This window comes from Strix uralensis, chromosome 1, assembly GCF_047716275.1.
Source record: "Strix uralensis isolate ZFMK-TIS-50842 chromosome 1, bStrUra1, whole genome shotgun sequence".
In the NCBI taxonomy this organism is placed as follows: Eukaryota; Metazoa; Chordata; class Aves; order Strigiformes; family Strigidae; genus Strix; species Strix uralensis.
In genome coordinates, this window is record NC_133972.1 from 10,429,165 (window position 1) to 10,445,839 (window position 16,675).

General features: G+C 44.3%; 1 protein-coding gene across 6 annotated transcripts in view; it reads left to right on the forward strand.

Annotated features, from left to right (window-relative positions):
• PDE1C (phosphodiesterase 1C) overlaps positions 1-16,675 on the forward strand; it is a 319,253-nt gene that overhangs the window by 99,412 nt on the left and 203,166 nt on the right. For 2 of the 6 annotated variants that reach the window (XM_074881217.1, XM_074881380.1), the window contains exons 1-2: positions 11,906-12,057; positions 12,625-12,727. The exons of 2 other annotated variants lie outside the window; for them this stretch is intronic. In XM_074881217.1, coding sequence (XP_074737318.1) covers positions 12,627-12,727 — 101 coding nt within the window. In that variant the 5' untranslated portion in view covers positions 11,906-12,057; positions 12,625-12,626. Of the gene's footprint in view, positions 1-11,905; positions 12,058-12,343; positions 12,728-16,675 lie in introns of those variants that run through there. 2 more of the 6 variants (XM_074881138.1, XM_074881303.1) reach the window with 2 other exon arrangements.

Genomic DNA, 16,675 nt, shown 5'->3' on the forward strand with positions numbered 1-16,675 from the left:
ACTGAAATGGTTGAGCCCAGGCCTGTAAGGAAGGAGTCTGGGCAGTGCCCTTTGCTAAATCAAAACTTTACCAACCAGCCATGAGAGGAAGATTAGTGATGGTGATTCCTTCAGGGATGCTTTGCTCCCTCATCCTTCCCAAGCACCAGTCAAATGCCATATGTGGGAACCGTTATGGCAGTCATTTTGCTCACCTCCTGCGCTGCTGTTTCTGTCTTCAGTGCTTCAATTTATTCTTAAATCCATCCACTGGTGGCCAAGGTTGTGGTAATGTGCAGTGGAAATGGGGGAACGGGTTAGATGAGACTGTGAACAAGATGTTGCTGAAGTCTGATCAATGGATCTGATTTAAATGAGAATTGCAGGAATTAGCTTAAATAACGGTTTTAGGAATATCACTTGTACTTCCAGTGCAGGATTTATCTTGAAGTATCACGTAGCAGATTTTTAGCTATTGGTAACTTTTGGTGTTGCCAGTGAAATGCCAGGAGGCAGTGGTGAACGCGAAGGGCAAAGTACAGCTTGTAAACTCTTTGTGATCTTCTAGCAGTGCTCTGGAAAGCCAGTTTGAAATACAGTCCTTGTAGGTGCAGGAGGAAGACTATGATTTTTAGTTAAAATGCTGCACACATTAAAACATCCATTGAAAGTGTAGCAGTGTAAGGATTTGATCTTCAGATCAGTGGGTTTCTTTTCAGAATGTGGGCTGCAGCATTGGGAGGGTGGTAAACAAAAGGCAAAAGAGAGACTGCCAATCTCTTGCTAACAAGAAAGTTTTTTCTTCCCTGTGATTGTAATTTGCATGTTCAGGGTTTCAAATGTATTCAGGTTCTTTGCAATATCTATTAGTCGGTCTGTTTCAGGATACTTTTCTGTACAAAATGATAATGAAAAGGGAACTGCAGTACCAACGCCTGTGTAATCTCTCTGAATACATGCCGGCAGTGACGACCAAATCCCTTAGCACATCTTGCCTGAATGGGCGTGTGACCATGACACCTTCTGGTCAGAGGAGCTGCCATCCTCTTCAGCAGCCAAGGAGGATTTTGTTTCACAGCAGCAGGACAGAGGGTATGAGCTACCTTTGAACCTTCTGCTCTGTGCATCCTGAGGTGTGGATGCCAGTTACCTGCCTAGGGAAGGGGGGGCCACATCAAGCCTTCCTTGGGACCACTCTGCAGTGCTGTTTCCCTGGTGTGGTGAACCTCTTTATTTGGGAAGTCTCTGGAGTCTGTACAGCTACATCCAAATATATACGTTTCCTTGCTGTTACATTTTTCTGTAATTTTTGTGTTTATTATAAACATTACTGGCTTTAAGCATGGCAAGAATCAATCGTGGCAGAAAGGCTAGTTGCAGCTACAGAGGATGGGGAGCATTTCATTGCAGTGAGGTGCCTAAACCTACCTGCTGGCTCACAAAACTCTTCTTTTTATCACAGGGAAGAGGTGCTTCAGGTTTTGAGGGCAGACCTTTCCTCTGTCTAGCAGAAGAGAACTTATGAGAAGGGAGGAAGCCCCAAAGCCCTTAAGCTGTTCAAGAGAGCTCAGCCATTGGAGCTAAGAAAAGAATGATCTTTGAGGATCACCTTTTAGACCTTTGGAGCAGCCTCTCCTAGGAAGTAGAGCGCCATTTGTACTGAATAACAATATACTAATTTCTTGCCTCTCGTCCTCCCAGAGGAAACCCCTGTTACCATTTTCTTTCCTCTCTGGAGAGCGGGTTGCCCTGAGCTGGTTGTCCTCCCTGTGGGTGTTAGCCCAAGACCTCTCTGTGCAGCAGCAGGAACATCTGCAGAGCACAGGACTCGGCATAGGTCGCTGGGTCTAGCCTGCTGTGTTGCGTATAACGCCTGCATAAGCTGGCTTCATCTCCAAATAAGTGAGGTGGGATTTTTCATTCATGCTGCACCAACTGGGAGGCTTTTCCAGAGGCTCAGTTCTCTGGTGGTTAGAAATGTTTCCGTTTCCAAGTTGTGTTCAGGGCTGGTTTATTTCCATTTGCTCTTGCGGCAAGATTGTTCCTTTAAAGGTTTGTTGTTTTTTTCCTGGTGTTTACCTCTGATAACTACAGAGAACAATTGCAATTCTTTTTAGCCTTCCTTTTGCTCTGTTGAAGCAGCTGATCCTTTAGGGTTTGCATGGGCAAGGACAAGTAGGGAAGACAGGCCAGCTGTGGTAGCAGAGAGTCCTGTGGAGGCTAATTTACCCCACATCCTCATCTCGCTTTTAGTTGTGTCCCCGCTCACAGTGCAATTCTCTATTCCAGTGCCCATTTTTTCAAAACATTGAAACTGAGGCCTCTGTAAACTCCAGATATGTTAGATCTACCCCATTTGCATGGTCACAGGAAATGGATTCAGGAAGAAAGAGACCAGGTTAATCAGCCATGATCCAATGTGATAAATAGACGTTGCTTTTTATTCCACTTCCCTTTTCTTTAATTCTTTCCTCTGAGCTCTGATGCCTGGCAGACTGCTGAGATCAGACTAACAAGCTTCTACTTTGTGAATCACTTCAGCAAAAGGTCCCTGTGCATTGTAGATCCCTGCTACCAGGCAAACATTTCTCTAATGATGATGATGTTCTGGGCTCCCTGGTTTCAGAGCAGTATGGTCTTGCATTTTGCTTCCACTTTCTGCTTCCATTTCCACCCATGTCCAATGCATGTTATCCATGAAAAAATAAGGGAAATATTAATATATTGGGAGTTCTGGAGTGGAAAAGGATCTACAGAAGGTCCCAAAGCTAACATTTGTAGCTTGGACTGCAGTCTGCCAGAGCTGGCTAGTTAAAAAGCCCTGACGTGGCTATTTCTGCCAGCAAAGGCAAGTGAAGTGATCAGAGGTGGCTACCTATCTCCCCAGGAGACAGTGGACGAGGAGAAGGGAAGGATAGCGCTTGAGCTCCCTAGCATCAAAAAGCAGTGGTAGTCCAAAAAAGCAACTGGAGAATCTTCTCTCTGTACAGCAGCTGGGCAGATTTTAACCCCCAAAAAAACAAAAAGGGGGAAAAAGTGGAGGTCTGGTTTATAAGTTATTTCCATACTCTTTTAAGGCGATAAAATTCAGTGGTATATACACAGATATTCCATGATAGTCATTGATTTGTTTCCTAGCTCCACAAGGGATAATATATGAAGCACAATGATTTCTGTCTTCACTCTTTGTAATTTGTCTATATCAAGTATAGGATCAAATGTAGCACTTTCATGGTACAGGGGGCAGCATTGGCCTGTGTAATAAAATGTGCTTTGCATGCGAGACAGACAAGTGCAAAACCTCCCACTTCCACCTCTCCAACATGTAAGTAGTGATTAAAAAACCCTTTGAGACAACTTTGTTTGTGTTTTGAATAAACTTAAGTATTTATTCAATCCCTTTGCATCTGAAGAGGTGAAGGATGACCTGGAGCAGGAGACTATGAGAAAGTTGTATAGAGGCTTCAGCCCCTCAAAATTGTCTGCTTTGACCTCATTGGATGTTTGCTGGTGAAAAAGAGTAAGACTAGAAAGCCAGTTCTTGTTTAATCCTCTAATTAGGTAGTTCTTTTAAGTAATAAATTGCTTGGACTACTACTGACATCTCACCTCTTCTGCCAAGACCTTTCATAGCTGAGTTTTCAAGCTCTCCTCATTCTTTTTTGCAAAGCATTTTATCAAGTTCCTCTTCCCTGAACCATCACTCCTCTCTCATGCCTCCTTCCTAAACTGTCATGTATAGTAATACAGGTTTTAAGGCTTTCTAGTGCTGTGGAGGTCATTAAAGAAAAACAGACTTTTAAAAATGCCCTTCAGGAGTGACAATGCTTTTGTCAAAGCTGCAATGCGCTGAGTGAGTGCAATAGGGATTTTTATGGAGCTATTGCAATGCTATGGTTTAAGTAATAACTTAGGTGTCATCAGCATGGAAATTTTCTCATTTTGCGAAGCCTCCCAAGTTGAAGAAGGTTTCTGCAAGTTTTCTTAAATCTGCCTTCACAGAAACTGAGCACCTCTGGGTCAGAAAGGACAGACTGCAAAAGAATTATGCACTTGTCTTGGTAGCAATATTAGTTGATAGTCTTTGACAGAAAATTTCTTGCCAGTCACCAGAGCTTTTAATCAAAACTGTCAGCTTGATTCGCTTGACTCAAGAGAAGTTTAAATGAACAGCACCTTTTCCACCAACTTCATCAGTTGCATTTTTTTGTGCTGATGATTTTACTGTCACTTTTATAAATTTTATTGGTTATTTCCTTAGATGAATAGCTAGAATTTGCCTTCCCCTAAAATTCCTGCTTGAAATTCTCCATAGTACGCTTAGTCCTGGTGGCAGTCTGAGACTGAACACGTTAGGATGCAGGGAATGCAGCAGTAGTCTTAATATATTGTCTATCTGTCTGTCTGTCTGTCTATCTGTCTACCTATCATCGACATATCTAGTTCACTGTTCTTGAAACTTTTTGAAAGTGCAGCGTTCCCTGGGTCAACTGCATCTGTGCTCCTTCCTGACCTGGAAGCTAAAACTATCTGTAATTACTGGATGCAGCACAATTCTCCAGCCCTGAGGGAACTGGGTGATTGCTTGTAATTAAAGGCACTTATCTGTCCCTTAGATTGCTACTCCTTGGCTAACTTTAACCCTTGCAGCCTTGTCTTCCAACCCTCACTTGCGGTAGTATTAATGGCTCCGCAGCTATGAGGTGAATCAGTTACCATCAAGACCTAAAAACTAATTTTAGGCAGAAAAAAAAGAGATTAAATTTCACTCTCAAACTACAGTTTGAGAAGAACTTTATCTAGTTTCATAAAACTAGAAAGTGGAATTGCAACAAAAATCTGGAAGCAACATACCTCATTGATACCAGTGTAACCCCAGATGCTAACAGATACTTTGCTTGTTCACACTGGAATAATATATGATTGAATTATGACTTTAGAGCAGTTTCACTATGCTTAGGACCTTATAATGTTCTTGACTAAATGGAACAGAGGCATCTACACTCTGATGACAGTTTCTTGCCATCAAAAATGCTTAATATTTAGGTGACTATTAATGCTTTTTCAGCAGCTGAAAGCTGAATCAGGTGCAAGTAATTCTGTTCACTGCCATCGATTTTATAGTGAAGTGTGACAGAGTTAATTATGCTATTAGATGAATTGTCTGACTCACTTTCTCAGTCTCATGATTATTTTTTTTATTAACTCTTCATACACTTGGCACAGTGTTTACCCTTCTGAGAGTTCAACCTTCTGAAGTGATGTTTTGCCCAGGACAGAGTGCTGTAATTCTGTTTTGTTTCAAAAATGCATACAAGTCAGCTGAAACGACTAAATATTTCCCAATCACTCTCTTATATTTCAACATGAAGAATAAATAGTATAAATGTAATTCAGTGATACAGCTGATCCCCTCTCCCTCCTCCTAAGTCCGTCTCAAACAAACAAACAAAAAATTGTTCTTAACTGAAAACGAACAAGGAACTTCTTTCTCCTAGGATAAAGACTGAGCAAAATCTGCCCAGCTTGTTTTGGCATTAGCAGAATTAGCAGAAATGTCAGTGTTTTACAAACTGATTGAATATAGTATTAGCATAATATTTTGGAATATGCTACTGGCAGACTCGTCGCAGTGTTTGCCATAACTGAAGTTCAGAGATCCAGACTCAGACGTGCAATAGTGAAAGCAAAGACAAATACTCTGCTGCAATTTTGGTTGGAGGCATTAGTGGTAGGGGAATAAAATATATTCTGGATTATTTATGCATGGACAGGCATACGAATACATTGTAGTCGTACTAATTATAGAACTTGTTATAACGCTTGAAGCTTTCATTCTGTCAAATCAGATTAATTGATGGGAGAAAATGTGTGTTCACACAGGCAATATGTAGGAATAGCAATAGGCAATGTTTCAGCATGCTTCCAGCGCCTCACGCTACCCCTTCAGCACAGGGTAGCTTAGTTGGTTTTGCTGCGGTCCAGCAAAGACTTCAGAAATCTTGCTGTTTGAAATTATTGCTCCAGTTTGCTTGTGCTCGCTGAAGTGCTGTTTCCGTCAGAAAGACCTTGGAAGCATTTTTGGATGCGTTTCAGTGGGCCTTTTAAATGTTATTGCTATACCCACTTAGCTCTGGTGAAGTCTGGAAGGAGGACTCTGAACTTTCCCACTCTTTTTCTAGTCTTTGCTTAAAAAATAAAAGAAAGGAAATGCAAGTGCCATTAAGGAAAGTTGTTGCTGGGGAGTTAAACCAAGGACCGAGCCTAGTTTACAGCCATGTGGTATGTCAGAGGCGGCTCTGACCATTCTGCTTTGGACTCGTCTATGAAACACCTGTTCCACCACCCTGGGAAAGGCAGACCTGCTCCTGCCCGCCCTGGTATTTTGTCTGTTTTGCAGTGATGCCTGTCTTTATGGAGGTGCATTATGGACACTACCCTCCTCAGCTGCCTTTTAACACCGCTGCTTGTCAGCAGCATCCTCCTGCATCGGCACTGCTGCAGAACAGTGCACTTAGCAAGGAAGGAGAAGTACCTGTAATTAAGATCATTCCTGCACGGGGCTCAATCAAGATGCTTTTAGCATGAATGCAAGTATGGTCCTGGACTGAGGAAGGGGAGGTAAAGAGGGCAGAGCCCTCCTTTGCCCAAATCCGTGTGCTGTGACAAAGGAGAAGGCCAGTGTAGGGCTTGTTTGGCCTGCCTGGGACCTCTGCATTGCTCTTCATCCTTTGCTGTCATTGACAGAGCTGACCTAGTGCCCTAGGAAGGGAGCGTGCAAAAGCTGTCTGGGGTGGGTGTCTCAGCTCCTCTCCACTCAGAAAGCTGCTCCCAGGGCTCAGGAAGGGGTCCCCCTGCCCTGGATCTTGTGCCAAGTAACAGCAGCAGAGGGAAATCCAGTCTCTGCCTTGGGTGACACCTTGTTTGAAGGTAGCAGTGGTGTCCTGGATCCCTCTTGCATCTCCTGAGGGACAGCCTGGGGAGGTGCTTGGAGGCAGCACAGTGGGTTAAAGTTTGTGCAGTGCTGCATACACCACCCTGTCTGCGCTCCCAGCATGGCCTTCATCTGCCAGAGGTGGGCAGCGGATGTCTCTAACAGGCAGGTGGGCTTTTGCTCACCTGAGCTCTCCTCTGCTTTGGAGACATGGCTAATCCATCAGGAGGTGCCTTACTGCTGCATCTGTCCAATGACGGTCATGATAGTCAAGCACTTCAAATGGAGTGAACCAGATGGTGCCATTTCTGCCTTTTGGAGGGGGACTTGCTGCGTGCCTGCGACTCGTTGCCTTTATGCAGCAACACGAGTGTGAGAGCTGAAGCAGTGCTGCTTGTTGAGCCTATAAACTTCATCCTTTTGGAAGCTACTCTTGCTTACCATGAGGTGATCCATCAGTCTGAGGCCAAAGCAAGCAAGATGATATGTATTCATGGCAGATACTTATGGGACAAGTTCATAACATTTTACAGCTACAGCCACTATCACCTATCACAACATCAGACCGACATGACTTAAACAAGCAAGAGAATCCCAAACTTGAGCTCAAACCTGCTGATACCAATACCCTGTTACTCCCTGTTACTTTCCCTGTTACCCCCTCTGTACCTTAAAATCAAATGTGCAGAAAGAAAGACGTGTTTTGTAACCGCTTTACTCACCAGCAAAATGCAGTGACATGTGCAACACACTAGCTGTTCAGTGGTGTAACAGGAATTAGTACAGGCAGCGAAAGATAACGTCGTATTCCATCATCACTGCAGGAGGAGTGTAAGCAGACAGCAGGGCCCAGGCTGGTACGGGCATCTTCGCTCTTGTTGGAAAACTGCTTGCTATGGCTGCTTGCGCAGTTCTTTGTATCACTCAAAAGAGGTTCCTCGAGCAAACATACTGGGTTGTCCTTTGTAATACACAAGAAAAAAGAGGACCATCTGGGGAATTGTTCATGCTTTTACCCCTCATAACTGGTCTCTTTTCCTTGAATGTGTCCCAACTTGACTCAGCTGCTTGCTGGTTATATTTGAGGATCTCGCTCAGTTGCAGAGAGCTGCAGATGGTTAACAATTGCAGCAGTGCTATACCTGGGTAACTCCTTAAGAGCTACTCCTAGGGAAGGATTTAAACTGCTTGGAGCGATGGCTGATACAATTTAGCACCTAGCAGTGGGAAGGATAACTATCATTAAACAGCCAGCTTTCTGAAAATCAACATCAAGTACTTCAGAGACCCTCCCTGGACCTAGTGTTGCAGACACGTGGTCAAACGTCATCACAAGGAAGAGGTGTCCTTCTCCAGGGCACAGGTGACTGGCCTGCCTGAGTGTCTGTGGTGCAACAGACCCAGGTAGTGAGTGGGATCCTCATGCTGCTTTAGCTGCTTGGGAGGTCATCATTGCCTCTAATTAATTATTGGAGTTTCTGTTATCATGTGAGGAAAAAAAAAGAGGTACTGTACTGTAAAATTTTGTTAAAGAAGGAAGGAAACTTTATTTCTAGGAAGTCCCAAATAACTTTTTTGTAGTCATCTTCTATACAAAAGCAAATGGAGAGGTAATGGAAACTGTAGGGGAGAGACTGTACCACAGTGGTGCTGCTGTGTGGGATGTCATTAGGGACCTCTGTCCTACCCCAGCCCCAAACTGTGCCACAACACTAAATCAAACGGGACAGGAATCCTGGTGTCTTCAGCAACTCTCTTGTCAGTGCCATTTCTGCCTGCACTGAGCAGATAAACGGGTGGGTTTGCCTCACCTTCCTTCAGCTAAGTGTCACACCTGTAAAAATGTTTGCTTTTGGCAGAAGCCGCATCCTCAGACACGCTCCTGATTCCTCTGCCTTTAGACTTTCCATTTCCTTCCACAGGCTCCAACACCAGTGTTGCTCTTGTCAACACTCTTTCCTCTCCCAGTTCATGTTTTGCATATCACCTGGTTTCCTGCAAACACTGCAAGCCCATAATTCCTATAAATATCATTGCTGGGACATCATATCGGTGCAGCCTCACTTTCCTTGAGTGCAGTGGCATTTTTGTCTGAATTCTCCTGATTTGGCCCCTGTCTCAACCTTCCCAGTTTTATTTGTTTTTACAATTAGCCATCAGAATGCACGGTCCTCATATTCAGTAGCTTATGATCTCAAAGGCTCTTGGAAGTCGAAATACAATGAAACAAAAGGCTGTGCATCACTCAAGGCTGGGAGGATATCTAAGTTCTCATCTTTTTAACAGGATACACTCAGTATTAGTTTAGTTCTTCAAGTTTGTGGAGGTGTCCTAAGCTGGCACAGAATCTCATTGTTCTCTTTTTTCTTCGCTCTACCTTACTATTGTTGCCTGCCCAATATCTCTTCCTGGTATGTCTGTCTTTGTAACTATGACACTAGTTCATAATTTTTCTGAGATTTCTGCAATCTGTAGTAACTTCCTTTAATTCTTAGTGTCACGCCTCTCTATTTGCTTTTAGGTATCAATTGAAAATAATTTTTTTGCTTTTCTTCATAAGGTTTTCTCTTCTGTTATTATGTATGTATTCTTTCTAGCATTATCTGGTGTTTTAAATGCATAATTTGCATAGTAAATAATAACATGGTGAAGGTGAAAAGTACCTGGGTTCTGCTAATCTCGACTGGACAATTATTTCTGAGGAAAAGAATGAATGACTGGTTAAATAGATAATATAAGGGTAAGGTACAGACATACAGGTTACACCAGCATCAGATTGTTGTTGACTTATATTTTACTCTTGAGGTGGAGCTGATATGTGTATCATTTCAAGGGAAAATGTTATTTGAAAAGTGTATAGATTGTGGCATGTTGGTAATACATCTCTGTTCCAATGATGATTCCTGGTAATAAATGAAACTTCATGGAAAATGGTCCTGACTAAAGCTGAATGGGAAAAATGCAATTCTGTGCATCTGTCAATTGTATTGAAAGAGGTATACAGGAAAAAATGAAGTGTAAATGGGGATTTTTGTTCTGCCAGGTGCTTTATGTAGCTGTGGTAGGCCATGTGTCCATGGGGTTGAATACCTGCCTCTGGTTTTTGCATGAGGTGGTTTTTTTAAATATTTAAAACCCATGGGAGCTAAGGGTGAGGGAGCTTTGTCTCCTACAGCAAAATAGAAATCTCTGCATCCCTGTGTTGATTTGGGTGAATACCGAAAGCTACAAAGGGTTTCCTCAAATGGGATGGGTTGTATTTGGAAAGTCTAATATCAAATGCACATTGTATGTGTGTTGGCAAAATGATGCAGAAATAATGAAGGACGATAACGCCTTTCTCTTACAGTCTCCTCCTCATCAGTGGAACTTGCTGTCCTTCCTGTAGGTAGGGGATAACACTCTGCTGGTTCTCAGATGGAACACTAACATAAGGAGTGATTACCTGTCACCTATGAAACACGTGGCTGAGCTTCTGGGTCTTACTGATGAATCAGGAAGACTGGGTTGTCTTATTGACAAGGTTTAAGGTGCCACAGAGTTGGTAAAACTCTAATAATGTAAGCTTTAATTCAGTATAAGCTGTTCTCTTTCTGTCAATATGATATAACTTTTTATGGAGACGTGTTGAACCTCACTAGAAAACCCTGGCACTTTTTCTACTTTGGAAGAAAAGTTGAAAGATTTGTGGTTTTACCTCAAAAGTTTTTTTAACTGTTCACCCCCCCCCCCCCCCTCCCCCCGTTGGATACTACCTTTTGCATTAATGGATGCAAGGCTTCTCATTTTCCTGTGTATGAAAAGCACTCTTGAATATGCAGAAACGAGAGAGTGAATTGGTAAATTGTTGCAGAAAATCAGCAGCACAGTTTCAGAGCCTGAGCCCAGTCATATGCCCTCTTGCACACAACAGATCCCAAGGCAGAAACCCCACTGATTTTGTATAGATGAATAAATCTGCAATTTTATTTTTTTCCCATGGGCTAGGAGAATCTCTGTGCAGGCAGGGTGGTCTGTTTTCACTTTGCCTGGCTGGATTTTGAAGTAGTCAAGTTACATGACTAAGTACTGATTTAAGTCCTTTAAACAGGGACTTGCTTGATGCGGCTAATTAATGTGTTCTTCACATTTCCACAAGGTACTCACAGTGTTGGTGCATGGACTTGCACAACTGGATTTGGAAGCCATCACCATGACCATATTTTCACCAGAGCCTGTCTTCCCTCACATGGCAAACTCCTCTGTTGCAGGCTGTGCTGAGGCAACTTTTGCAATATGTGACAAAATGTGTTAAGGCCGGGACAATGTTTTGACAGTTATTTTCCCTCTGCTCTAGCGGCTTCAGCTGAACGCACCACATCAATAACCTTAACTAAAGATCCCCATGCAGGGCATCTTGGCAGAGTTTGAGAGGTGATTGATCAGGTCGGTGCAATGAAGGAAATCCCTGTCCTTCCTCCTGCCCAGAGCAGGGATCCCGCAGGTGTAGGGAGGGATTCCCTGTGTCTTGGTCCCTGCCATGCCTGGGGTCAGTGTGGGGGTGCCCCAGGGGACCTGGAGGCAGGCATCCTATTGCAGAACTGGGTTTTAACCTCCCCTGTGCAAACCTCTTGAGTTTGATCTATAGGTCCTGTTTCAAGCCTCATGCATTATGAATAATGTATTCTCCTTTAATGTATTGTTTGTGGTTCTTCTTGAAAGGCATCGATACATCTGTGACTAACGGGCTTGATCTCTCTTCAGGGTACGGACTTTCTCTGCTGTGTTTTGGGGGGGGGGCTTGAGGCAACGGTGCTTTATCGATTTAGTTATTCTAAAAGTGGGTTTTGCCCCAGTTGAAGCCTTACAGCCCATGCTGCACGTCACTCTCTCAGGAAAGCAGGCTGACTGCAATGAAGCAGATGGCTGTTTGCCAGGAGTGAGTCGCTCACTTTCTGTAATTTACCCTTCTTTTTTTTTTTTAAATGGTTTGGCTTGGTTGGGTTTTTAATCAGAGCCAGCCTTTCTCCAATAGCTTGTTCTCCCTTGCGCGCCCGTGTTTGTGTGCGAGAGAGGGAGGCAGAGAGAGAAGCCGTGCCTGGGCTATGCTGACAGACGACTTTTTCCTCAGTTGTCAGGTTCCGAGCCTGTCAGCAGCACTGCTGGTAAGTGGGAAAAAAAATAATGCCAGGGTGGGGAGAGCAAGGCTGACCCTCCGGGGAGCAGCCCGGAGGGACCGTGGGCTGCCACTCGTGTGGCGGCAGGCAGCCTCGTGGGCAGCGCGCAGCCCCGGGACCCGTGTGGCTGCCCAACTCCCTGGCTACCCGTGCAGACAGCTCAGTTGCCAGCAAGGGATTTTGCTCCCCTCCTCCCTTGATAAAGATCCCTCAGCTGGTATTACTGATTGTATCCTTGGCTTATTGTAAAAAACCAGCCGACCAAACAAAACAAAACAAGGGAAAAAGAGAAAAAAAAATCCGTGTGGCTCGCAATCTGTAGATGAGCCTCTAATCCCCTCGGCCAGCCCGAGGATGGTGGCACGCTGGCACAGCTGCCCCCTGCGTCCACCTGAGCGCTCGTGGGCTGCCCACGCGGCCCCGCTTGCAGGGAGGGGGGAGAAGTGGCTGCCAAAAATGTTGGCCGCTCCCGGGCAGCGCTAAAGGTGGAGCGTGTGCATGTGTGGGGGGCAGCATCTGTCCTCGCCGAGCTTTAACCAGAGCGGTAACCTGCAGCTATGGAGTCACCGACTAAGGAAATCGAAGAATTTGAGAGCAACTCTCTGAAATACCTACAGCCAGAGCAAATAGAGAAAATCTGGCTTCGTCTCCGAGGCTTGTAAGTAGTACTTTTTTTTCATATCCTTCTCCCATTTCATCCCGTTGTCAAAATTATTGTAGCACTTCCTTTTTTTCTTTCTTGCTGGTACCTTTAAAATCTTCCAGGAGTTTCCACACCTGTTCTCCATAAATACAGTGACTTAATATTAGCAAAAGATGCATTTGCTTCGTTAAATTGAACTGCTTGTTACATTTAACAAACATCTTCCAGTGGGAATGTAGAAATGTCATTAATAAGGCATTGTAAGATATAAGCAGTTATTGAGATGCTAATTACTTTAGCTGCTATACTAGAAAAGTTTTGTTATAGCCTGAATGGTACTTAATTGGATCCTCTGTTTTCAATCATCTTACCCTTAGATGCAACGTACAGAAGACTTTTTTTCCCCTGTAAATTGCTGGCACTGACATGGTTAATAAGGACAAGATAGGCAGAGAAGGCACAATTGGAAAACTTTTCTACCAGCATTTGTAATGGCAGCAAATTCATGTTCCGCAGATTGGATTGTACTTACTAATTTATACATTAAGTCTGACTTGCCATGAAATGATGGGATGCTGCCTCCTGAGTAGAAAAAAAAGTACCTGTGCTTAAAGAAGAACTTGGCACTGCAGAAAAGTAAAAGTTTATAGGCTGTAGTTTGCGTAGCTTATTTAGAGTCAATGTCTGGCGTCTTTTCCAGATTCTCAGTATGTAAAATACCGTCTACCAGCACCAGCAATAAGATCCATTACTGGCAGCAAAGCATTTATTTGCCCATCAGTTTTTCACCAAGGCAAAGAGGAGCATTACTATGTTACTGCATCCCTCTCTGTGTTCAGAACTGTTTGTGGGTTTTTTTTTTCCTTCAGCCTCACATGTTAGAGTTATTAAAATTTCAGCCCTCAAGGGAAAGGGGGGAGGGAAGGGAGCAAGGATGCTAGGAAACAGCAGAAGCAGGAAAATGTAGAAAGAGTAGGCTAATAACTGCAAACAAATGGGTCCAAGTTAAACTTGAGTGGCTCTTTGAGTGTTATTTTGTGTGAGCAGCAATAGCATATTTTGTAAAGCATATCCAAAACTTCTGTAGGACTCCAAGCAGTCTAAGACACATGCATGAATATGTATTTCTTGCAAGGCATCACTCCAGGAAGCGTGTTTTGTGAAGGAACTTAATCAAAGTAGATGACAGCTGTCTTGTAAGCCTTCCAAATAGAACAGCCACACAAAACAAACCCTCTTATTTTCAAGTCTGTGCCATGCTATAGTATTAGGAGTCCTTGAATTTCTGTCTAATATGGAGTTTAGGAGCATGCTGATTTGAATTCCACCTGAAGTTCATAGATAATTCTTCAGCAGCATTGTAGTTCAGGATCTCTCCTGCTGTTAGTACGAGGCAGTGTCTGTGTATTGTACGTCAAGCTCCGGTCTCTTCTACCTTTTGGAAATTTGGCAAAACTGTAAGATTTATTCTAGATATGTAATAACTAAACCTCAGGCTGTTTTTCAATATAGCCCTCTCTGTTGGCAGTGTGCGTGAGTGTAACAAACACATCCTTGCTCCTTCTGAGTTTCAAGATTTCTTTGCCTGCAGAGGAGATAGATTTTCTGTAGAATTCTTGATCACAAGATGAAAACTGAAATGTGTTCTGCTCTAATTAAAGACTCTGTAGAAGATTTTCCATTCCCAGTCATTTTATGGAGGCTTTTAGCGCATGCATACACACACACACAAACTGGCTGCAGACTGAGGTTTGGCATCATGTTTCATGGTTTTTCTTCTCTGTTTTTATGCATGCCTATATGTGTAAGAAGAACAATTAGATGTGCACAGCCATCTTAATTAACTCTTATATAAGATGCTTCATGCTGGAGAGATCAAATACTACTTGAGAAGATGCCTCTCTCCCCAGCCCCTGGTACACCGACAGCACAGGAATTAGTTACAAGGCACAGCAGTGCTACCAGAGTGGTGTTAGACAGGTAGCAAGAGAAAGCATGCTGCTGGCTGAAGCCACCCAGGGAGATGTAGCCTGCAGCAGGCAGACACCCAGTTGGTAGTTTGATCCTGACCCTGCTTCTTAAACGAGATCGGCTGTGATGATTTAAACAGTCTCAGGCGCTCAGCGTTGGGTTGGACATCTCCATGGTAGGACTTCACCCATTGCAGCTCTGATACCTTCCTCCCCGTCTTCCCACCCCCAGTGCCAGCTGGTGTGTTTACTCACCGTGACTCAGTGGGCAAACTAGTATTCACCACCTCTTGCAATACCTGGCTTTTCCAGGCGGCGGGGAAGGCAGCTCTTTTAATTTTCACTCCATCTCAGCCCTCTTGGTTTGAAGGGAGTGGAAACCCAAAGGCTGCAAAGGGGTGGTTAAGGTGAGGCTCTTTATGGAGCCCTCTAATGTAGTGTGTGTTCTGCTTAAGCAAGTCTGGTGAGGGCTTTTTTGCTGTGTGCCTGGTACAGTTCTGTCCCTCAGGATGGTTGGCCTTTGGAGGTTTGGGCACGGGGTGTGTATTTTCAAGGAATAGGGAGGTCTTTTGGACAGCATGAAAAGGGCAGGTTTGTGTGAGGCTGAAGCCAGGTGTCTCCTGCAACATGAGTCATATGTTGCTGTAAGAGCCAGACAAGATAAAGAATTTGCCTGTAGAGCGGAAGGATTTCCTTCTCCTTTCCCTTACGTATCTCTCCAAGACGTGGGTTTTTGGTCAGGACAGCCTGTTTGCTTTGTGAGTGCAGCAGCATGGCGCAGTGGTCCTTAGGCCATATCCAGATTCCTTTTGCTTTTACTATTTAAGAATGAGCTAAAATACTAATGCAATAACATTACTGAAATGTTTTTACTTGACATACACATATTCACAGCTTAATGACTCTGCGCAGCGATTTATAAGAGAATCAAGTCAGTGGACCTATAGTGTTTTCTCAGGTTTAAGGGAGAGTGATAAATTACCTGACTGGACAGTAAGTCATCTGTGGCAAAGTACTTGGGTGTCTTGAACCAGGGATCTATGAAATAAATGTTGTCTCTTATACATGACCCATTAGATATTAATTTAGGTTTAATCGCAGCTTAGAAAAGAATCTTTTAGTAGTTTATTATTAATAAACTTCTGGGGAAGGTTTCTGAATAAGCTGTTTCCTGGGCAAAGGTACCATTAGAGGCATATGAAACCCTCTGGGGAAAATCTCGAAAGTTGACAACTGACAATTTTGCCCTTTTTTCTTATGTTGTGCCAGAATGTCAGGGAGGGGTTTACTCCAGATTTCTCCTTGTAGGAGCTCACGCCAGCAAAACGGCTGTGTGCACCGGCCGTGCGGCCATCAGGGTCCTGTCTTCCCTGGGAAGGAACGCACCAGCTTTCCCTGCAGCAGGGACCTCCCAGAAACAGACCCGCGTCTGAGTTTTGTTGTCATCATAAATGAATCGGACTGGAGCAGCTGCACATCCCTTCAGGGATATCTCCGATGCGGCTTTCCCTCTTGGCTGCTGGAGGCCTGCCTGCCTCCCGAGAGTGCTGCTGGGTGCAAGTGGTGGTGGGGTGGCCCCACCACCCCGTGTGCCCCCATCCCCGCAAGCGTAGGCACGCTCTCACTCCCTGGCTGCTGATGGGCTGCCAGCTGCCTCTGCACGCCACTGGTGTATGCCCGCGCTCCTGCTGAGCGTGTGTTTAGCTCAGGAGTGGATCTCCTCGGTTCCTCGGCTGCTGCTGGGCCGCGGGGATGTCTGTTTGTTTCTTCACGTGGGGCCTGCCTTTGAACAGTTGCCTCTTATTCCCAAGCAGCACTCACCCATGAAGGCTGACAAGCTTAGCCTGGGAGAAACTGTGGTTCTTAAGGATGTGTTGTTTGCTTATGGCTCTCAATAACTGCTGCTGCCAGAAAAAGGGTTTTGACTTTCTTGCTCTGTTCTGTCTTCCTTGCCCCATGGATCCTGTCCAGAAGGCAGTCTTTTATTCAGACT